This window comes from Polypterus senegalus, chromosome 5, assembly GCF_016835505.1.
Source record: "Polypterus senegalus isolate Bchr_013 chromosome 5, ASM1683550v1, whole genome shotgun sequence".
NCBI classification, from domain to species: domain Eukaryota; kingdom Metazoa; phylum Chordata; class Cladistia; order Polypteriformes; family Polypteridae; genus Polypterus; species Polypterus senegalus.
Window position 1 is genome coordinate 81,273,668 of NC_053158.1, and position 25,457 is coordinate 81,299,124.

A 25,457-nucleotide genomic window follows, 5' to 3' on the forward strand; every position below is an offset into this window, starting at 1 on the left:
CATTCGTTTAATGACCTATTTTGTTCCACATGTAAGTCTATGGACTTTGACAGGAAATTGGAGGACATGACGACAGATCACACAGCCATAGGAAGATTACACAAACTCCTTACAAACAGTTATGAGAAACCTATCTTAGGTGTTTAAAATGCTCAAAAGCACTGATAATGCTACTCTAGTAAAATTCTTTCAGCTAAAAACCAAATCATGTACTGAAGAACAATGTTAAAAACTAAGGTCAAGCCCATTCAAGACAGAAACCAGAAACCACAAAACATTTCTTCACATGAAGTGGTGTGGAAATATGAGAGAAATGCCACAATCTTACAGTTGATCGCGAGATTTTGATGTTTTTAAGAGCAAAAAAATCCCCAGTATATTAGAATAACCAAACATCTTTATTAACAGTCAATTGCTAGATTGGTGTGATGCTAACCTTTTTATTTTTTTTAACGAGAAAATATTTTTTATGGACATCTTTTGCAGATATGTGCTGGTGCAATCTTTCTCATGTTTAAATACCTGAAGTTCTCTTTTTGTTTGTAAAGTTTTTATTCTCAAATCGACTGCCTTACACTTCTTTATCAACTGAACCTTCAACAAATTTTGTAACTCCATGTAGTGTGAAAGTGCCTATCTGAGTTGGTAGAGTAATAACCCAGGTGAGTGTCAACCTATCCACACCAACAGTTTGGAAAATGGCTGAATGTGAAGTATATATTGTACAAAATTACATACAATGAATGTTTAACGTCTACATTTGGTCTAATGTATTTTTGGCGTTTACCTGATGGAAAAATTGGAGGAACAAAAAAAATGTAACTAATTGTATTTCTTTTATTTGTGAAACATATCAAACGCTTACTACTGGTTGTGCATTTTTTGGAGAGTAGGCAATCTTGCAAAAGATACAATGAAATAGAAATCTGATTCTGATAGCATATGATTCTAGTAGTGTTAGTAGAATATCACTTCTGTCATCCAGCGTATATTAACAACACATTTACACTTAATGAATCTGAACGCATTGACAGTATGTCCTTTAAGCTGAAAGAGACAGGTCAGTCGTTGATCCACATTAATTAACATGGGATTCTCAGTAAGAATGAGTCATAAGCTTTCAATTTTCAAGTTCAATAGATGGGCAACACCACTGAAGATAATCACACCAGGAATTCAATTTTCAGTTGGAACTATCCCTACCCTACACACACTCATACACACACTGATGAAATTACATTGCACATCTGTATAATATTTACATTTTCTTACAAAAGTTTCCATGTTACATTGTTTAATTGTTCTCAAGACGTGAGCTAGGTTAACTGACTGTTAAAAACTGTTTTTGTGTATGAGAGTGTGGATGTGATTAGGCCATATGATGGACTTATGTAATTACTTGGAATGGGTCCTACATTGTGTTCAGTGCTGACAATGGGTTTTGCAAGCTCCAGATATGATCTAAGAATGTTTTTTTGTTCTCCAACATTACAGTTATTTTCAAATTCAAAAAGACGGAATGTACTAGTGCTTGCACACCTAGTTCGGGTTCTTAAAACACTTTGCCAATGGAGTGATAAAAAACAGGTGTCAGGTATGGGGAAAAGACAACACATGAATGGAAAATATATTTACATGGTACTTTATAAATCCAGGAACATCCATCCCCGCTGCACTGAGAAATCCTGCATTTTAAAAATATTATCCCAAGCAATAATGAATTACACAGTTCAGTGCCACACTCTTGCATTAAATTAGACACTGTTTAAATGTGACATCTTGTTTCAGCTTTCAAAAGATTCAAAAATATATTACACAATGTTATTCTTATCATTATAGCGCATACATTACATATATTGTATTTCAATCTTAATTTTATTTAGTACTTATAATAGAATGCATTATAATAAGGCAAACTGTTTTACTTTTCCTTCAACGAGAATTCAAGCAAAATGATGCCTTTTACTGACTATCTGAACAGATTACAATATGCAAGCTTTCCAGGAAGCTAAGGCCCCTTCTTCAGGCCATACATCTTACATCTTGCCTAAAGAAAGGGTCCCTAGCTGACTCTAAAGCGTGCATATTGTAATCTGTTAAGTTAGCCAGCAGAAGGTGTCATTTTGCTTGTCTTCTCATTACATCGATAATGGCTAACATGGTACAACACCCTACTACTTTCCCTTCAGTCATTTTCAGTCTCTATTTACTATTGATAGTTCAACCTGCCCTATGTATATCTTCCCCTGCTATCAATGAGTAGAATTAGGTAAAGATAACATCTTGGCTACACAAAAGTAACAGATAAATTTAATACTGTATCAGCATTAGAAAATGTGCTATTATAAAGAAAACCCCAAGAAAAACAATGATGACAAATCTAGCCTTAGAAAACATCACTATTATATGCAGAATGGTTCTTCTGATTTGAACATTTACTGAGCCAAAAATAAAATTTAAGTTGTTTTTTGTAAAGCCTTCTTCTAGACAAACAACAGTTCTTAAAAATAACAAAACTCTGTCAGAACAAAGCATGTTGTGACCCAGCATGGCCTTTTTCCATCAGGAATTTTTTCATGATTCTCACCCAGTCTTTCTCTAACTCTCTTAGCCGTCTGCCTTCCTTTCTGATTAAGTCAGCATTCCATTTTTTGACTGCTATTAGTTACCAAACCCATCTCTCTAATCATCCATTTTTTCGGTACAGGTACCTCTAATACAAGGTGATGTCAAAATGATTTTCTAAAAATCCATCACAGCATCCTTTGAGTTTGAAACACACTGAAAATGCATGAAGACGATCCTTTATGAATTTTTAAACAAACTCCTTCTTTAAAGCATGCACAATGTGAAGAAACAACTCCCGAAAAGAGACAGCATCAAAAAAGATGTCAAGAATCCTTCTGCCTCAGTTTACTAACTTTTTTTCTATTAACAACTTCATCTGATTTTTAATTCTAGGCTCTATGACATTCTCCACAGCAATAAGTACAAGTAACTTAACTCCTTATAGAAAAACAAGTCAGAGAACACCAACAGTGTCACCCTAAAATGCTAACAGTGGTCTGCACCAAAATCCTTTTGCACAAAAACATAAGTGTATTTTACAGGTTTAGGTGTGCTGAATCACACTTTATGAAATTGGAATTTCTCTATCAAAAAAACATTTCTGTGCAATATTGGATTAAGTGAAAAAAGCCATTCTGAAAAAAATTGTTTGTTTTATGGAATAAGTATTTTTCATGCTCAGAATATTATTTAAAGTACATTTTGAGCTGAAAATGGCAGCTCTCCTCATTTTTAATGCTAGTTGAGGTGGATACGACCCAAAATCATGTATTCACAACACGTTCTTTACTCTCAATCAGTATTTTCTTCTCTCTGAACTTATTCCTTTAAAATAGTCAGGAATTTATATCTAGAAGGTTAGAAAGATGCATTTTTATTCAGAAGAAACAAAGTTATTTAAAATTCTTTTACAGAAATATGCAAGGTCAGAATGATACAACTTATTTTTGTATAGCACTCTTCACTGATCTTCCCAATGTCTTAAACAGGTAAGCAAACGGTAAAAAAACACACTTCATCTATTGAGACAACAAAAGTTGCTGGTTTTACAAATTATGAGAGGGGTATATAAAATATAAAAGTAAGTGGAGGAAGTTTATGTTATAAAGCTTCTGTTGTCCATTCCGCTGTCAAATATCATCAGAGGATTGAAAGATGAAAAAAACTATGAAGTGACTACTATTTGTAAGTAATAATTATATTGAAAACAATTATACATGTAATTTATATTTTTGCAAGGGTAAATAATTAATTTATTAAATGTTTTTTTCTCTAAAATAACGCTTTTTACATTTTTAACCTTCATTGCTCAAAAACATAATGTGACAGAACAATTCTGTTGCCAGATTTGGATTCAGCACCCTCAAGTCTATATAAAAAACACCAAAATTTTTTTACAGAAGAATTTTTTTTTTTTTTTGCAGACCAGAGTAGTTTTCTATTTATAATCGTAATGTTGCCTACTGTATGTGGAGATTGTCTATTTGGAGCACTCGGGCTAACAATTAATGGAAACTGCACCCCACATGGGCAGCAGTATATTGGCAGTGAAATGCCAGACTCTCTTAACCTTTCACACCACTGACAGATAGCACAAAGCAGGAAAAAGGGAGCCAGTTTTTTTACAGGGGTCACTCACACAAACACACACTTGGGCCAGTCTGAATCACCAGGTGACCTAATCTTCATGTTTTTAGGGATGTATGTGGAAAACCACAGTATTCAAATGTATCCCAAAAACATATAAATGGACAAGTTCCAGACATAGGATTCAAACTTAGGACATTAGTTCTGATTGTGGCAGCGATAGAAACAATACTATATGTAACTAAACAAGTCAAACTAAAAGGATGAATAAATCTCTGTGTGACTGCAAAATTAACCCACATTATAATTTGCAGCCACCAGGCTCCAGCAGAACAAGTTTTGAAAACTGAAATATCTGGGCATTCCAGGCACACAATGAAATGCCCAACTAACACCAACCCCAAGTGTTCCATTGTACATTAACAGCACGATTTCTCTACTGACAACTGCACTCCTTAGTATGGTATTTTTTTTCTCAAATGAGTCTCATTCCATTATAATCTCTCTAATAGGCGACTCAGCTGAAAACGAGGAAGGAATAAATAAACTCTGTATGAATAAGGAAATAGAGGGAGATACGCCTCATCCCTGCTCTGGAGAGCTGACCTTTGTGCTTTTTGGTGTCTTATATACGTTTATTTACAAAGTAGGTCAGAATGTGCAGCTGCTCATTCAACTAGATAAAGTAGATTTACAGAGCGGGTGGATGGGTGGCCCTCACACGTACAATGTTGAATAAACAGTGTAGGTGAACACCGAGACTCCTTCGTAAACCAGTTTAGAGAGGTATTGCACCCTGCTATGCAAACCATTTGACACAAATATTTTGCATATACAAACAGCCTTCACGGAGCCCTTAAAGTATATGCAAACATCGCAAATGAGCGAAATCCACGGTGGTTTCCGCACGGCTTTGCACTGAATGCAAAGACTTAAACAAGGCGGACTCGGTGCTCTCTTATTGCCTTCTTACTTAAAAGACAGTGTCTCTTTTTGACCAACCCTTCGAATATGGTCGTCATCATGTTAAATATTTTAATAAATATACCAAACATTCGAATGATTTGATGGTTGCATTTTTGTTTCCTGTTGTAGGTCAGAATGTGCAGCTCCAGCAGTTGAGTGAAACCTTAACCACCAACTTAGATTGTCATCAACTGAACGAGAATATTTTTTCATACTATGCAGTTGACTAACTGCTGTGCTTTGCTTAACATGCATTCAGCTTTTTATCCAGCAAGTCGGTTTTGCGTTAAACGCAGTGCCCACTGCCTATGGTGGCAGTGTGTCCCATGCATATTCGTAACACAATCCTCCTCCTCTTACCGCCTGAGCCGGCCAGACGTACTGGCGGGCGCACACCTACACGCTGACTTGGCCAGCGCCCCGCCTCTCCCCTTGTAAGCAGGCTCAGGGCTAACTGGGTTTCGATTAAGTGTCAAGCAACAGGACTTACCGGAGTGTGAGCTTGTAACGGCTGTCGTGGTGCCCATTTTCTTGAACTGCGCTCTCTTAGACGCGCAATAAGGAAAACGACTCTACTGCTGCATTTTAACTTTCACTTTGCCAGCGGAGTTGTATTTGATCGTCCAAGACTACTCGTAAATCATTCGGCGTGGGTGGATGGGGACGGGCAGGCGGGGCTTGTCGCGGAGAGACGAGGAAGTGGGTGAAGCCACTCCATGTTTGCGCGGGTGTTCTGCTGTATACCAAGCAAGGTGATGAGGGGGATAAAATTTGTGACCTACCGTAATTACACTCGTGTATCCTCTGAAAGTCTAAAAATCTCAATTTTGAGGGATCCTTAAAAAAAAAAACTTTGAACACATATTGCAATGTGATAAATATGTTATTGCTTCAACACAAATGCAGATTTATTTTTTTATTACTTTTCCAATATTATTCTTGTCAAATTTAAGTTGTTTTTCTTTTCTTATAACTACTTCTTTGACATTTTGTAAACAACCTTAAGCAACATTCTGTGCATGAAAATGTGCTATAGAAATAAATATCGGTGTGTCTCCGAGGCTACGTATCTGTGCTAGCAATCATATGGTTGCCAGTTCGAAACCCGCAAATGCCAGAAGTGACTCTACTCATTAACCTTTAATTGCTTCATCCTGGATATGATGTTTACCTGCATCCAGCCCTGCAAGCAGGTCCTCCAACTTGCAGGGGAAACTTGGGGGTTGGTGTCAGGATTGAAACTCCAGCCACTGTGATAAACCTCACACTATTCCAGTGGTGCTGAGGTGTCACCTGTTGCAAGACAGCCCTCTGGTCCCAATCTGGGTGGTTTGTTGTGTGGTAGGTGTGCCAACTTGCTGTAATCAGCACATGCGTCTTCTTCTGTGTTATGTGGAGGTCAATTAATCAGACAAACGTTTGTTATTAGACAAAACCAGAAGTTCACACTTCCCCCACTTTTTACTCATTTCCAGACTCCATTCAAATAATGGATTGATTTTAAAAGGTGGCCATTGGGGCCTGGCCGCCTCCAAAATGTATACACCATTTTACTAAAATAAGCCTGAAAAAATATATTTTTCTTACTTTTTTTAAGGATACAGGCAAAGTAAATATAATAATAATCAATGAATATGCAGTAAATACACAGCAAAATGGTGCACTAGTAGCTCTTCTGCCTCGCAGTAATGAGTTCAGGGTTCACTACCAGGAGCTGCCAGCATGGGGTCTGCATGTGGATCCACATGAGTTTGCTCCAGTATCCTTCCACAGTCCTAAAACATGCATGTTAAGTGAATTAGCAGTACTTAATCGACCCCTTATATGTGTGTGTTCATTCTATGATGGGCAGGTGCCCATGTTCATGGATTATTCCTGCCTAATCCATTGCTTGATGGGACGAAGCAGTAAAGAGCACATAGAGCTGCACTGAAGGAGCCTGAAAAGATCTGGTGATGCCTAAGAAGTATCCAACAGTCCCTTTAATTGACAACTACTTGAATATTACTCTCTCTGTCCCACACACCTCAGCTCATTACAACATTTTAGCGGGGTTCAGAAAGTTCTTTAAATGGAAGAACCAGAAGACAGCACTCTGCAAACACCTCACAGGCTGGAGGGCAGTAGGCATTTGAGTGACCACAGCCCATCCAGCAAGGAGGGTTCTTCAAATCAGGATTTCAGAAAAGGGTTGAAGCAAATAAATGTGCCATGTACATGTTAGAAAGTAAAAAAAAAAAAAACAAGTGTTTGGAATCCAGTTAAAATTAAGGTAAAATAAGTATGCTTCTTTAGTAGCAGAAGTTCAGAAACTGGGTGGAGCAAAAACTTACAGTCACCTTGGGCAACCAAGATCTGAGTTTGACACTTTGGTTCCAATTGTGCGTGTGACTGTGCCCCAGCATTGGCCTGGCAACCTGACATTTTATTTCCACTTCGTGACAATTGCTCTGTATTTGAGAAATCAATTGCTTTACAAACAATAATAAGTCCATATTTTAAACCACAATATCATTTTCCTTGCTTCTAATATTAAACTCCAGTCCCCACACAAAATTATGTTAAGCATATACGAAAGTGGTGGGATACTTTAGTACACATTTTGAGTGGTATTTATTCAATTACCAAAGAGATACACTTTTTATTTTTTAATGCTTTCCATTTATTCAGTTAAGTACCAAAAATATTACATTATGTAAACACTTTCAAGATGCACTAAAATGACACCTTTTTCAAGTAAAATAACATTTACCAAAATGTAAAACGACAGGGGCAGCAGAGTTGTCAGCACTGCTGCTTCATGTTTTCAGCATACTGAGTTGGAATCCCATGCCTAGTTGATGTCTGTGTGTAGCTGCTGTGCGTTTGGATTTTCTTTCATGAACTCCAGTTTCTGCCCATAAACCCAACCATGTACATATTATGTTAATTAGCAATTTCAAGTACTCCAAGTATGACTGTTTATGATATTTATCAAAGTTTTTTTTTTTGAACCCCATCCAGAGGTTTTTCCAGCCCGTGTCCAATGCTGCTTGAATAGAGAGCAATCCCCATTGACACTGAACTGGATTAAATTAAAGATGTTTAAAAATTGAAGTGATGTGATTCTATTCCCTTGCTTTGCTTATGATTTAAGTTTAAGCATTATGGATTAGTGAAATCAAGGAAAAAAACAGCTTAAACTACAGAATAAGTTTGTAAGTGCATTAATGAGTAATTTCACTTTAGTTTATTCTCTGAAATTGCCATTCTAGGTAGTATGTAAGCTGTTCTATTGCAATGGCTCCAGTATATGCTCCCAGAAATAAGAGAGCACTGAAGTAGTTCATTTGTAGAAAAATAGTGTAACTAGTTTCCATTTTATCTTAATACCTGCAGTATCATAGAATAAACATAAAAACTGAAGACATTCTTGCCAGATGGCTTCTTCAGAAAAGGAATTTGATCCAGTATAGACAAAGAATACAGGGTGGTCCAGATCTAATTATGCAATTTTCATTACGCTATAACTTATTAAGTTTATTACACAGAGAATTCACAACTGAATGGAGTGGTACATTGCATGGAAAATCAGTGAATTAATTTAATGTAAGTCCATTTTCATTTATTACAAGATATTTCGAACAATTCTTTTGTCTTGCATTGTTTTCCTAAATTGCATTAAAAGTTGCATAGTTAGATCTGGACCACCCTATATATCAATATCAACTCTGCCCAGCGTAACCCTTAAAAATAAGGCCTTGGCCAGTCAGGAACTTAGAAAAATTGACACCAGCCATAGAATTATGAAAAGAATAAAATACAATAAAAGACTCAAACATAGAGTTTTCATTTGCTGGAGACACGAAAAGATGTGGTTTTCTTCTTTCATAACACCGTTCCATGTTTTTTTTTTTGTTACTGCAGTGTGCATTCAGCTTCACTGTTCATTACATCTCCTTCTTAACTATCATCTCGTTTATCTTTTATGAACATGGAAATTCAGTTGTTCTAATATGCTGTATATTTATAATTTTTACCATAGAATTAAGGCAATGATTAACAGTAAGGTTTTAAGACAGTGGTAAGACCAGCAATGATGTGTAGAGCTAAGATATGGGCAGTAAAGGGAGTGCAGGAGAAGACATTGCATGTGGCAGAAATGAGAATATTTAAATGGATATGTGAAATTACAAAAAGGTAAAGAATACAAAGTAAGAAAATCATAGGTACACTAAAAGTAGGAGAGATATCTAAGAAAGTACAGGAAAGTAGATTGAAGTGGTATGGGCATGCGATGAGGAGAGATAATAAATATGTGGGGAAAAGAGTGATGGGAATGGAAGTTTAGGGGAAGAGAAAATGAGGAAGGCCAAAGTGGAGGTGGATGGATAAAGAAAAAGAAGATTTGATGGAAGGGATTTGACTGAGGAGGAGATGTGGGAACAAGATGAAGAGGAAGAAATCTGTCTAAAAATAAGCACAGGACATAAGATAAAGAGTTATAATGTGAAATGACAAAATCTGCATTTAATTTTTCAGTCACAATTTTTTTGAACTGGTATCAGCCACTAGTGGACATTGGCAGTGTTCCTAGTTTTGATTAGACCTTTCCTTCTTTCTCCTAGATCATCAGCCGATCTTTCAGTTGCTTTATGACTGTTATGATCTCTATTTGTTTTCAACAAATTTTACTTTTTTAAATATTTTTTCTTTTTGTCGCTGATGATGTCATCCTATTTCACATTGCGTGAAGGGAACCTGTGCATACATTAATTGAAGGTGTGTTAGATGTCATTTAATTTAAGGTGAGGGGTTGTGGTAATTCATTGCCTGATCTTTACCTAAAATAAATTAAATAATCTTTGTAAAAAGAAATTAAAAATACAGAATTCATGATCCAGCTCTTTTGACTATGAGTTAATGGTTTTGTCCCCCATTCATTTTATAATTGCAATTTTTGTTTTTGTATTCAATCCTCTGCCATCTAGAAAGTGTAAAAGAATTAAATGACTGTACCTGCAATATGTTGTTTTACTGTAAAGATATTATTTCTTCCTTTGGGCCAGCATCTTTTAGGCCAGGGGTACTCAGCCTCAGTCCTGGAGGTCTGCAGTGACTGCAGGTTTTTGCTTTGGACAGTTTTTTTCATTAGAACCCATTTATTTACCAAGAGAATAATATAATTTCTTTGGGCTTAGTTTAGTTAACTCATTTGTTATGATTCGGGACCCTAAATCGCCTATTTTAGCATTAAGATTTTAATTGTTGCCTGTTTTTTTTAACCAGCTATCAGTTAATAATGAGGTGCAAATGACCAGTAGCAGAAGGAACCAGTAGCTCTCCACCAAAAGTACTTCCATTTAAACCTGTGTATACGCAACATGAAGCTTCTGTGTTAATACAATATTTTGAAATAAATAAGAGAATGGAAGGACCAAGAGGTACAAATCTATTCTGGGACACAAAACATATGCATAATATCCTCAGAAAATGAAACATTTACTGTACAATGTGATGATTATTTGTCTATGACAAATGAAAGCACTAACAAGTCCTATAATTAAGTAGCCTTTTTTGGTCTATGCAAGAAATAGACATGCATGTTATGTTTCCAGGCTTTGGTTTCACCTTCTAGTAAGGTCCATTTATTTTGACATGTGTTAGGGAAACTAAGTGGTCACACTTATGACAACTGTTTTTTAATTCTTTTTTTTTCTTCTTGTTTGCATGTTGCTAATTCACAGTGCACAGTGAACATGATCACTTTCCTAAATCTAAAAAGTTTGTGTTTTGTTAATTGTGAACTGTACATTTTCCCTGTATGAGTGAATATGGATGTGTGCATAGGGTTTCACTTTAATAGACTAGCACCTCAATTCCAAGTTGTTTCTAACTTTTTAAATGTGATGGTGCCGACATATCGGATGCTTCCCTGTAACTCTGAAATTTATTTTGTAGATAGATCAGATACTCTCCTAATTCCTAGTGAAGTTATAAGTAGCTTCCTGCATTAGGAAAACTGATAAAATGCTTTTACTTCTGCTGCTAAGAGTAGGACCAAATTTCCATCACTTTGAGATTTTTGAGCCAGTTAGGACTATTTTTCTATTTTGAGATGCTTGATAAATAAAGGTACTGGTCATGGTGTCAACAGTAATGCCCCTCTCCAAGGGCTGTCAGGTGGCAACAAAGAATGTGTTGTAATGTTTTCTTTCCTTTGTACAGAGGGCCTTTCACTAGCTGAAGAGTACACTTGAGTGTTTGCCATGCAGTAGACTTTCATCTCCTCCAAGGTAACTTACAGCCTTATCACCACTGTTGCTGGGATATGCTTTGGCTCTACACTCTTAAAAATAATTGTTCTTTAATAGAATTGTGTGGTTCATTACTGGGTAGTGTGGCTTCTCATAGCTCCATTGCTTGACAAAGAACCATTTCATTTTGGGATTTTTGTTTTGCATTTGAAGGTTTTTTTTTTTGTGTTTTGAAAAAAATCCTAATATATAGATAAAATGAAATCTTTAATTTATGGTAGGCTGTCTAGCAGGACACTAACAGATTAAGAAAAACGGAACTTAGCCTGAGTTATTGTTGGTAGCATTAGTCTTTTTAAAATCAGGGCCCATTGATATTTCATAAATCTTTTACCATCAGCTCATGGTTATTTACTGTATAGGGCCTATTATGGATCTAAATAATAAAGTTTATTTCTAGAACCTTGATGTGAATAGGTCTTTTGGGAACCAAAAATGGTTCCCTTAGGCATCTCTCTGAATAACCATTCTGGGAACTTTATTTTTAAAAGTGTATGAGAACATAATGAGAACAAGGGAGTATGGTTGAAAAAAAATAACAGATAATAGTATATTCTTCTGTCTGGTTGTCAGATACTTGACATATTATTTTTAATATCAGAAACAGATTATTAAAATATGAATTATAAGTCTAGATTTTGATTTAATAACTTGTTCAGTTACATAATAACCTGCATTAAACAGAAAATTATTTCTTATAGTGTTTTTAAGTCATACTCTGTCAATTCACAGGGAAATGCTCAAACATTAAAGTGTTAATAATGGAATTGAGTGTGTAATGAATGATTATCTGAAGCCCTTTTTAAATGTAATTCCCTCCAATCATTCCAAGGAAGGATGTTATTAGCTGCAGAGTGTCAGAGAGATAATCTTAAAGTCTTTGCATTACATCGTGCTACAAAATAAATACCAGAAATTGAATCTGACTTAATTTTATTTAATATAAGTTGAAGTTCTGCTTTCTAAAGTGATATCAGTTTCTGAGTAAAATAATAAGAGCATTTAATTTAAATGGGCAGATATGTTGGCTGTTTGCACAATCTGCCTCAGTTATAGCTACAAATCAAGCACTTAGAAATAGCCTCCATTGAGGACCCAAAGAAGTTCAGTTCATTTTCAAGGTTCAACATTTTTATTTAATCATGTTTACACAAGAAAACATGAAATTTTCCTTATCAGTTGCATCCAGTAACAAACAGAAATGAAATAAAGAAAGACAGGTTAAAACTTATACAGAAATTTTAAAAATGTTTACATCATTTGAAAAATAGATTTTTTTTGTTAAAAACTATTTCTAGCAGTTTAATAGTAGATAGTTTTCTTGATGATTTTGAAATTACTTGTGTGCATGAGAGTAGGCCCCACAATGGACTTGAGCCCCATCCAGGGTTAGTTCCTGTCTTTTGCCCCTTCTGCAAGGATACTTTCTACAACTGTGTAATTGAAAATCTGAGTACTGTAAACTAAATTATGGGTAAATGGTCTTAAGAGCTTTTTAGAATCATATTATATTACAGCAATAAATCATCATCTATATTACAAACATAAGTTGCTGTATGTTTGAAATATTAACTTGCTTTCACGAGTAAAGCAGTAATAGTAACATTGCAGGTACTCAAAATGCTGCCTTAAATTAAAATGATTTGAACACCCAAAAAGAACATTTTAAAGTCTGCGATAACTGTGCTTTTATTTATATCTGGAATTAGCAGGGTCAGAAATGGAAGAACAGAGGTATCATACGACATCATTTAACAGGAAAGAAGTAAAACAAAAATGAATAAATAATCCATCAATTAATCTTCTTAACTCACTTAGTCTAATCCACAGTTGCATAGAATTGAAGTATGTACCAGAAGAATGAAGGAAAATTTAAATATTGGCCCCTTTTGAATTGCCAGTGCTCATTTATCTTTTAGAACACAAAGAGCATAAGAAATATTTAGCATTTACACTGTAACAATTGAAAATGTTCTTGTGGCAGCTCTCCATATGGACTATTACCAAAGAGCTCAAAAGGTATAAAAAATGGTGTGTTTATTGATTATATTCAAAAGACGGGCAAAGACACAGGGAGAACACAAAGTACAAAAAAAACGCTGCTGCCATCCCAACCATTTCCCTCTCAGTGCATAACTATGTATAAGTCGAACTTTGTCTTCCAGGTAGAGTAGCTTGCCTGCCAAATTCCAAAAGACCACTCCCTTTTTCACTTGTCTTCTCACTCTTTCTCTCAATCAGGGTTATAACAGAGCTATGTTTCTGAATTTTGTTTCTTTTATTAATTGTTTTTATTTTTCTGAATTTGACTTTGTTTGTTGTAATTTAATTATCTTTTTGTAATATATTAATTTTTTACAGGATTTTTGTTCTTTATTTTGTAACAATCCTTTATTGTGTATGCATTTCTGACTTTTAATTATGGAGCCCAGGGTGGTGGGCTTCTTAATCCTGCAGATGTGTTTACCTTAGGGTCTTATTTAGGAGGGTTTGGGCTCCAGTCTCATCAGTAGAGAAGTGAATTTTATGTTTCTGCCTCCCTTTCTTTGACCTTATTCATTGATATGTAAGTATGAATCGACATTTGTTAGAAGCTTCCAGGTGAAAATTTTTTTTAAGATTACACTTTTTCCTTGAGATTTTTCCCCATATTTTGGAGTAGAATAGGAGTGCCCACACTTTTTCGGCTTGCGAGCTACTTTTAAAATGACCAGGTCAAAGTGATCTACCTACATTAAAAAGGATATATATTTATTGTGGCAGTTGGCCCGGACACAGATAGGCGGACACGTCAATGTCACCCAACACACGTTTATTAATCATATTTACACAAGTGCACTAACCCCAAAGTCCTGGCCATGACTCAAATGCCTTTCTCTTCAGGCCGCCTCCTTGTCTCTCCTCCTGAGCTCCGTCCTACTCCACTCCTGACTCTTGCCATTGTCTGAAGGGAGGCAGCCCCTTTTATAAGCACCCTGATGTGCTCCAGGTGTGTTCCGGCAACCTCCCACCGACACGCCCCATTGACTACATCCCCGGACGCACTCCGGGTGTCCCTGCTCTTCTCCTCCCCCCAGCACTTCCAGGTGTGGTGAAAGTGCTGAGATCCAGGGTCTCCAAGGCATTGGGGCACCCCCTGACGGTGACCACAGGCCCCTACAGGGTAGAGCTTCAAAACTCTGTACCCGTGACCCCCAAAAGTACCAGGGTGGTCGCCCCCACATGGTCTGGGGAAGGTGCAAGCCCTCCTCCGGTCCTCCTGGGCGTCCCGGCCGGGTCACCACCCCAGCCATCTCTGACAATATATACAATATATATATATAACATTTTAATGTAGATAGATCATATATATATATACTGAGTATCAGAGGTGGATAGTAAAAAGTTACATTTACTTTGTTACATTTACTTGAGTAACCTTTTAAAAAAATTGTATTTCTAAGAGTAGTTTTACTGCACCATACTTTTTACTTTTAATTGAGTATATTTGTGAAGAAGAAACGCTACTCTTACTCCGCTACACTGGGCAACACTCGAATCGTTACTTTTTTTCCATTAGATAAAGTCTGACAGACCATTTTCAATCTGCTCTATGTAGCGAATGCCGTCAAGTTGCGCACACGCATTCCATTGCATCTCCAGCTTTGACGCAAGTTTTTGGATGTTCCCCAAATCCAGGTGCTGCAGCTTTCAGGACAGATGTTGCATTTTTCGTTTGAAAGCATTAACTGAGCTAATCATATTGACCATGGTTTTCTCTTTTCCTTGCAGCTGCAAATTAAGCTCATTCAACATGTTGATCAGATCGGAAAAAAAATGCCAAGTCTAGCAGCCATTGATCGTTATTAAGTTGCTTGTATTCTGCATGTTTAATGACAAGAAGAAACTCCTTTTTCTCCAGCCAGGGGTCTTGAAATCTCAGCAGGAATTTCTCCCTAGCCATCTGCCTCAACGAAGGCATCTTTTGTCATCTCTTCATCTTGTAAGGACTTCTTATGCTTAATGATCGAGTGACTCACCTGGAACGATGCTTCGGTGTGTCTGCCTTTGCTTTTGAATTCATCCGAGTGAAAAAATGACGGCTGTCCGATTAACTGCGTTATTAGTTCCATCTCCTTTCTCTTTCTCAGATTGCTTTTCGGAAGGAAGTCAGTTTCGTAGTTTTTATGAACAGTTCGAAAGTGCCTTTCCACATTTTCCTTCTTTGGAATAGCAATGATAGATTGACAGATCAGACAAATGCACTTTGATTGTGACATTGAGAGAGAAAAAAATCCTCTTCCAATTTCACATCCAGCCCATAACCAAGAATTTTTTTTTAAATCCCTTCTTTAGTCGATATAAATTGGAAGGCTAACTAGGTCACAGCCGGAGTTTTGATGACCAGTGTGTTAGAAGAGAAGAGATCTCAAACTGGCAGCCCTGTATGTCATTCAAGTGGCAAATGCCATAGGGAGGATATATGATAGACTAACCATTTAAAAAAAATTTTTTTTTTAATGCAACGCAATCTACCTGCACTACCTTTCCGATCTACTGGTCGATTGTGATCGACGTATTGGGCACCCCTGGAGTAGAGTATATCTGTTTTTCTGACATTACATTTTTAATTTAATCTGATATTTGCCATCATTGACAGTTCCTTCTTAATGAATTGTTGAGCAATGGTGTAACTTAAAACTGTTCAGGCGAGGCAGTTGCACTAAGGAACCTATGGTAAATGTATGGTTCTTGTTTCGCAATGGTTTATTATTAACATACTTGAATGCTTGAAAGTGTAATGGTGTTATCATTTCCACAACTCTTAAAACTTACTCATGACTATTGTGCTATCATGTTGCTTATATCTTTGGAATATCTCATTGATGATATAATTTCTTAATTCAAGGAAGGGTAGTTATTTAAGGATAGGAAGAGAGACATTTTGAGGTAATGCAGTTATACTTATTTATCATGGTGGTGGAGAGTGGAGAACAAGTTGCATCTTTATTAGTATATTAAAATAAGAATTTCACTGTACTTGGTACAGTACATGTGACAATGATGGGCCTATAAATATATAAACCTATTGGATTAAATTTAATTTCTCATGAGCATGCCTAATTCATCTTTTTGTACTTGGGATCAACAAAATATAGCGACATCACTGTTGCCGAGGATTTGTTTAGGGAAGTATGTTTGTTTCTATTTAACAGGATTCATATTATTGTTCCTTCAGTTTATCCTTACAAAAGGAGGTTTGCTCTGTAAATTGTTCAGTTAGTTACATGTTAAACCTGACTGATTTTTTAAGTTAAATAAAATAGTAACATTTAAACTTCCTGTATTGTTTAAAGAGCTTACTGATTGCTTCCGTCTTTGTCTTACCTTCAAATCATAACACTCTCTATTTCTCTCCCATATATAACCATCACTCTTTTCACTCACTGTGAGCCTTCATCCAACTTCTCTTCCTGACTCTAATGATGGTGTCATCCCCACTACTTTCTAGAATCTTTTCCAGATGCACTGGGAGTACCAGAATAGAAATCTCTTTAGTCTTTCCCCCCATGTGACATTGTACCCAAATGTCTTGCCACATCCTAGGAAAGAAAAGCTGGAATGAATGTAGGATTGGAGGCTTGGTTGTGTGTAGTGTATTGTGATATTTTGATCTTTAAACATAATCATTTTAATTTTATGAATTTTACAGCCACTCTGTATGATTATTGTTTATTGGTGTTTTATTAATGTACCACAACACCATTTCAGATTTGTTTTTGATTGTGGAAAATCCCATTTCATGCATTTTTGTTGTCAGGAATTTCTTTCTGTTGCTACTTCACAGGGAAGTTTCTCGTGTGCCATAATCGGCCCAATGCTACTTAAGATAGTGACATACTGTCTTGTGCATCAAAGTTTGTAAATGTGTAAAAAATGCAACATACCAGAAGGCAAAGAAAAAAAGAATAAAGACCAGGAGATGGAATACCCATGAAAGAAAATGCTTAAATGTTGTCAGGGACAGAAAAATAGGTTAGCACACCCAGGAACATTCTAGGCCCAACATTTTCTAAAACGTTCAAGCATAGTCCCAATAATATATCTTTATTGATTACCTCTAACTAATGCCAAAGAATGCAATGATTTATATGGTCTCTTATCAGGCTAAAACAAGGACAAGTGTTGTGCCATCTGTCTGACAAAACTGTTTTATTTTCACATGTGGGTCACATTCAGGATACATATTTGTACTCACATCAGAAATGAATTGGTTCCAAAAATAATTTGAGCAATCAAAAATAAAAAAATGAGATACAAGCCTAAAATTGGAATGTTGTTATGTTTACCTGCAGTGTGGACGTAGCCTTACAAGACACACACTTCTTCAGACAATGGTTGTTTTATGTTTAACAACAGCATCCAAAAATTTAGATGTATGAAAACAGAAAAATTGTGAATGCTTAAATTAGCCTTCCATTGTGAACACTTTTTTTTTCAGGGAGGGCCCCCCTCCTCTGCTGTTGTAGTGAGGTTATGAATTTGAATATGGATTTGAATTTTTGTGACTTAATTTTTTACTCTGGCATGATCCATATTTAATATTTTGTCAGGAATCTCCTGGTTGTTCATCTTTTTGCCTTTCTGACCTGCCATTTTTTAACCTTGGAAAAACATTATAACCCTCAAATATATTGAACAGTAGGTTAATCAGTTAAGCTCAAGAGATATGTAAATATATAGAGAATATACACATCATGGAATATTTTGGAACATTTGTTTAGTAAACACAGGGCTATGATTTTTAGTCTGTCTATCATTTTTGGGAAATCGGAAGGATTAATGGACTCTATCTAGCCTTAGTTTCCCATTGATTAAAAATCTGGTTTCACCCCTAATAAGAGTTTTAAAGTTTCAAAAAATTTACTGACTACAACCTTCAATTGGAATTTTAGCTTTGATTGTGACCTTTGTGTACTGCTAGGTCAAAAGTTATGTCAATCTATCAAAATAAAATAGGTAATCTAAATCAGTGTTTCTCATCCTGTTTGGTGTCAATACCCATTTTTTTCCCATGTAAGTGTCTTCTTGACCCATGGGGAGGTCCGTCCTTAATGAATGGAGCATGATAGTGAAAGCATTTTGGGGGGATTGGCATCTCAATTGTTGAAGAATTGACCCATTTCACGACCCACTGCTACCTACTACCTTTATAAACAAGAGTAACTCACAAACCCACCAGCAGCACCCCACAGCCCTAAAATGGGTTGCAAACCATTGTTTGAGAAACTGTTATCTGAATCATTCATACATTTTTTGAATTTGTTTCATTCAATTACACAATTGTTGCAACTAGAGCTTATTCAGGTATTGTTCAGTGTAAAGCAAGAATCATCTTTAGACAGTCCGTCAATGGCATACTCTTGTTAATACTTACTCTGGGTAAATTAACTTAACCTGAGAAAACTCATATGGACACAAAAAAACAATACCGACTCACCACAGATGGTCACTAAGACACGATTTCAACAGTAAAACAACAAAACTAATTCTAATCTAGTGCCCATTAAATAAAAATTTATTTATTTTTCTGGATGATTAGATCATGATAATGATATTTTTACCCACTATCTGCTCAACCCCAAGTGAAAGCTTTCAGAGTTAGTACCTAAAATATTTTCTTTAATATTATCAGCATGTAGACATAATGTAACTGTAAAAGTCAATCAAATTCACACACTAATTTTACCCAGATTAACAGAAATAGCCATTATTATCCTTTGTGGAATTTCAAGTTCAGTTTTTCATTGTCAATTTTGGATAATCAGAAAATATTTTATTACCATGCCAAATTTTTTATTGCTATATCTAAAATAAAATAGGTTGACTGCCACTGCAAGTAGAATAAAAGTCCATTGGGTGGTATAAATGTGATAAAATATTTCATTTTCTTATAGATGATCTGCTAATATTCCTTTGATAAATCTAATAAAGTGAATCCATTGCAGCCATCACGTTTGCACTCTTAAAAACTGGACAATTATCGAGTTTAAATGCCGGAATCACTGTTGGTATATAATCACCAGAGAGTCCTATTGATTTATTGGACTTGACCAGAGACATTGTTACAGCACCGCACATCTATAATATCTTCTTTTTCAAAAGGCTTAGTCTACACCTCATCTCTTACATTGGCATCTCTGTCTAAGTATACACCTAACTTGAAATCCTGTGAAAGGTATTGTGCATTATTTTAAAAGCTTTTCTCAGTTTTTATTTTTATCACTCAGTCTTATCTGTCCTGATTCCTTGTACAATGAAACTGGTATTTATCCCCTGTTGTGCCTTTTATTTAAGACTATTCGTAGATGTTTGCTTTTATTGGAACTACATTGCCTTTGTACTGTATGCATGCAGGTTCAGAAATATTTTTGAGAATTTCCTTTTCTCAGCTTGTTACATGACTGTTTAAAACAGGATAACAGTGCCAACAAACTGTTTTCCTTGCAGTTTGGAGGGAGAATGGTCAAGACTAAAAGTCTCTGTAATTTTAAATGTAGAAAAGGTAGTGCGCACCAACCACACCAGGATGGGTATATTCCTGTTTCCATGTAATACAAGAATGTTGTGACAACAACAGTTGGGCTAAAAGTAATCCTATTATTGATAGTTAGTAGACCATTGATGAAAGGAACCAAACAGGCTGAAATGACTTGTATGGAGAAAAGATGTGCTACAATGAGTGAAGGTATAACCATATCTAAAAAGGAATATTGGAGAGCAAAATTTGTTGCAGATGGGGCATGATGGCTGAATGGCCCAAGTGCATCTTACAACCAACAGAAACACAACTATTAGACGATGGAGCACTGGGGAAAAATACCCAGTGTAATGAATGTCTGTCAACTCAATCAGATGGATTGGCCAGTATATGGTGAATATCCCATGAAAATATTGATACTGTTATTCTGGCAGATGCCAGTAATGAATGTTGGTGGTGGAGGTACTGGTATACTGGTATGGGGAGTGTTTGATACACATTGAGTCTTTTAATGTAAGTTAAGCAATTTTTGAATGCCACAGAGTATCTGAACATTGTTACCAATCATGCAGAAGTGTGCCAACCTGCAGAATGATCTTTTTGCTAGGACAATTGTTGTAAGTTGCTTTGGATAAAAGCATCTGCCAGGCAAATAAATGTGAATGTAAATGCAAAGGCTAAAATAAGAGTTAATGTGTTGTCTTCTTAAGACATCTGATAACAATACAATGAAACTTTTAGGGCAGAAATCCCCCAACAGCTAAATTTAAACCACTATGGAGCATCCCTGGCTTGCACGTTTTTGGTTTACTTTGTATATGCTATGACCATTCTGAAGACAAAATTTACATCATTTTAGTATTGAGCAGGCGCAACAAATGAGTAGTCACTTCGTTTGTACTGCACATATTATCATTGCCTAGTAGAAAATGTCATTATTGCTTCTGTAACAAAAGTCTGGGTAAGGGCATAGTGTGCTTAGGTTAGACAGTAGCCTTTTATACAGTATAAGTCTTCAGACTTATATTCAAATACTAAAAGTGATTCAAACATAATAAAAGGCAGGAATGCATATCAAATTTCTGGGAAGATTCTAAGAGTATATCAATCTGTAAAGATATAATATTCAAGTATAGCATGTACTTCAAAATTAAATTAATATTTCATGACTAAACTAAAAGTTTATTGACTTTATGAAGTCAAGAATTTAAGAAGTTAAGAATTTATGAAGTAATAGTTCTTAAGTGCTTTGTCTAGAGAAGGTACCATAGCAGTTTGCTGTGTCGAGAGGGTGAGATCAGCATAATAGATACTTTGACTGTGACCCTGGCAGAATGCCTGCTGTGAGAGAAGCTGACTTCAGTGGCTTGGAATCAGTCAAGAAGGCAAGAGGCGGCTAGCTGACTCCTAATTTTGTGCACCATTATAAATCTAAATATATTGTTTTACATCAGTATAAAAATACACTACCATAACTTTAGCAAATGAACAAACTGAGCTTGAAATTCTTATGTACTTCAGCTACACTTAAAAAATCAGGAGTGTAAAACAATAAAGTGCATTATTTTGTGTAGAATACATATAGGCATGTCGTACCACTAGGTAGCATGTCTGACACTCAATATACCACTTTTAATGTTTTTATGAAAGGTAAACTGGAGAAACAGATTGCTGACCATCTCAAGGGATATGTTGTTTGGCAAAGGATCCTCTCAAAATACTACCAGACTGGTGTCAGCTACTATGTGCAGACTTAACAGAGAATGTGATGGCCAGGTATAGGTGATTATGGAATGTTTTCCATTAGTGGCCATAATTAGAGAGTGGAAAGTGAAGGGATTGGAAAGTGGACATGATCTGAACTCTAGTAATGGGTAAATCATCATAGAAAAAAACAATACCAAGATCAAAAGTATGGTATTAGGAGTTACTAACAATTAAGATTTCTTTCTGTTTCATTTATTGTATTTAATTTTACTTGTCAGGGCATCTGTTTACTTAAGTACTCATTGCTATGGCATAGGGGAGGCCCAGTCTCCATTGCTAGAGTATTTGTGATAACTTATCTGGAGTGAAAAAGTAATTAAATTCATCAGTCAAACAAAAATTACAGTTGGAATAAAAGGAAACATCTGACTAGGAGAAAAAAGCAACTCAAGCTCAATCAAAGTCAATTTCAGCCCTACCTCTAAACGCAGTACAGTGTTTTACAATGACTGTATTTCCTGTAGCCAAAACCCACAAAATGTTACTTTTACCAAACATTTTTTGTTTCTTTTTTTAATTTATATTATGTGGACTTTTTAATATTTTTGTTTTGGAAAAATTACAATGTATAATTTGTATTTATGTTTTACTATAATGTGCACATTCCATTTATTTTACATTTTATTAACTGTTTAGATTTTAAAAATGTATTTTATTCTATTACTATTGTTTTTCTATTTTCTATGCAGATGTATTTATCGTGTTGTTTTATTTATATAATTTTGTTCACAAAATTAAAATAAAGAATTTGTATTTATTAAATTATTCCTGTTGAACTTATTAATTTAGACTTTATGCTCAAATCATGGTAATAGACTGTTGGAACTTTGGGGAGGTTGAGTTGGAGGGCCCTCCTTAGAATCACCTTTTTGTATGCTTATCTATACTAATAAAAGGCAAATTGCTTTTGCCTTTTTTGCTGGAATTGAATTGCGAACTTCTTGCTTCTGGATTTGTTGAGCTAAAAGCTTATTAGCTTTCTCTCCGTGTTCATAGTAATGATGTCTTAATTTAAAAATGAGTTGTTCAGTTTCTTTAGTTGTCAAGAGGTTGAGTTCTGAATGCAGAGCCTGCCTTTTCCTATGAAGTGCCTCACTTGGACACCTGGCATGTTCTTGATCTATTCTAGTAATTTCGTTGGTTAGCTTTGATACCTGCTTGGTTTCCAATTTATTTCTGTGGGAAAGATATGAGATGATCTGTCCTCTTAAGAAGGCCTTTAGGGTTTCCCACAGTATTCCTGCAGAGACCTCTGAAGATATATTTGTCTCTAGAAAAAACTGATTTGTTTTGATATAAATTCTGTAAAGTTCTCGTCTGTTAATAAAAGTGGGTTAAGACGCCATCTGCGTGATGAGTATGTGGGGTATAATGATTTTATCTCCAAGATCAGAGGGGCATGGTCGGAAATAACAATAGCGTCGTACTTGCAGGATTTAATCGTAGGCAAGAAATGGTTGCCTACAAAAAAATAATCAATTCTTGAGTAGTAATGATGCACTGGTGAGTAGAAGGAATATGTTCTTGAATTTGGGTTTAGAAATCTCCAGGGGTCTGATAAGTTTTTTTGGACTACCCAGTTCATGACACATGATAACCAGACGAACACACAGACACACAACCACTTATCTGTAGCAATGCATTTTCATCACTACAATTGTCTGAGATGCACCATCCGCCGGAATGGCAGAGGCAACGCATTCTAATTGCAAAATATATTCCAATAGATGGTGCATTGCAAACATTAATGCTGAGGTCTACATTGATTATTTAGATTTCAACCCGTCTTAGATGGGTAGCACAGCTAGAAAAAGGATAACTGTCTGTGTGTCTGTCCAGTTGCTCTGTCTCTGTCATTCTAATAGATGACGTATCACAAGCAATAATGCTGCTTTTACGAATCCCATACCAAATTGCCTATAACAGAGACATATGCATTGCATTCGTCACTCCAACAGATGGCACATCACAAACATTTTTAATTTTATTCCTACAACGGTTTATGATGAACCATCTGTTGGAATAACAAATACAATGCATTCTAATTGCAAAAGAATATTTTAATAGATGGTCCACTGCAAAATGTTAACACTGAGGTCTATTGACTACTTAGATTTTAAACCATTTTGATGGTTAACACAGCTAGTAAAATGATAAGTCCCTGTGTGTTCATCCAGTTGCTATGTTTCTGTCATTCCAATAGATTATGCATAACAAACATTAACACTGCCTTTACAAATCTCATATCAAATACATATCACAGAAACATATGCATTGCATCTGCCACTCCAACCGACGGCACATCACAAACAGCTGCAGCAATGCATTTCATTACTACAAAAAAGGGTCTGTGTGTTTGTGTATCTGTGTGTCCGTCCGGCTGCGGTTGTCCGGTTGTGGTCAGTTAAAACTTGTGTAATTGTTTTTGCAGTGTTAGATGTCATTGCCCCTGTGACAGGAGACATATTTTGGTTCTGGATTTAAAACAAAATTAAAATCCCCATCCATTATAATTTTATGAGTGTTCACATTGGGAATGGATGCAAATACATTTTGGATGAATTCCCTATCATCCACATTGGGTGCATAAACATTTATCAAAATCACTTTATAATTTAATAATTACCCATAACAATCATGTTATCATGTCCCTTCAGGATCAGATACAACATGCTTCTTTCTGATTTAGGTAACAAATTTGGTTGCCTTGGTTTCTAACTCTTGTCTTTTAGAATGAAGACATCTCTGCTTAACAACTGCTTTACACTGCCATGCCAATTGTTATTAATGGCTTACTTCTTTCAGCTTTCAAGACTTAATTAACCTCCATTGCTGCAGAAAAACTGAGGTGTTTACTCATTACTTGCTTCCTGAGAAAGGCCTTTTTGTATAACTGAAAATCACATTACTTTTCAGTTTTTAGTAACCTTAGCTTTCTTTTTAAGCAGTTTACCTCTTACCTTTGTACCATTTCAGGTTATTCACTGGACTTAAATTTCAATAAACACTGGAAAAATGGGGTGTTCTAAAACAAGTAGAGTGTGTAAAGAATATTTTTTTCAAGTGTTTGCTCACCTTGTGCTAATCAGCAAACACATGGCTGCACGATAGTTAGCATCACTGCTGGAAGTGCTGTATGTAGTTCAAGTTGTGCAGTTTGTCTTTCTATGTTATCGTGACTTGTCCTTTTTCACCTCACCTTTTTTAATTTAGGCAGTTTAACAGCCAAAATATTTTCATAGTTGGCGATGGTTTTGAGACTCTCACTTTTTATAGTATTTAAAACAATATGGCTATATTTTCATAGATGATAATATTGTCAGATAGTATTAAAATGATCTGATGACAATTGAGAAAAACCAGGCACCAGCATCCCATTGTTTGATTGAATTTTTGTGACATGAAAGTTGTTTGAACTTGCTTGTTTAGTTAATCGTTAATGAAAGAGGGGCAGATAATATTAGTTAATGGTTACATTAGACAAGTCTGGACACATAAAGGAATGTTCTAGTGTGGCACCACAAGAATATTCATGCAAATAATATATATTGTTTGCACTACTATATTTCTTTTATCTCCTGATGAAAGAGACACTGAAAAAAAAAAACTTAATTTGCTGATCTGGAAAAAATGATATTTGTGACAATATGCAGAATGAGGGAAAATTAATGTTGAAAGCAATCTAGAATACTTTCCTCACAACCCCTTTTAGGAAATATTTCTCACTAATACGTCATATATTTTTTACCCCA

The 25,457-nt window shown here is 35.6% G+C and overlaps 1 protein-coding gene across 1 annotated transcript in view; it reads right to left on the reverse strand.

The window, feature by feature from the left end:
- The window catches only part of LOC120530405 (inactive ubiquitin thioesterase OTULINL-like), a 77,546-nt gene extending 71,703 nt beyond the window's left edge, over positions 1-5,843 (reverse strand). Inside the window, exon 1 of the mRNA XM_039754884.1 lies at positions 5,612-5,843. Coding sequence (XP_039610818.1) covers positions 5,612-5,648 — 37 coding nt within the window. The 5' untranslated portion in view covers positions 5,649-5,843. The remainder of the gene's footprint in view (positions 1-5,611) is intronic.
- Positions 5,844-25,457: the final 19,614 nt, after the last annotated feature.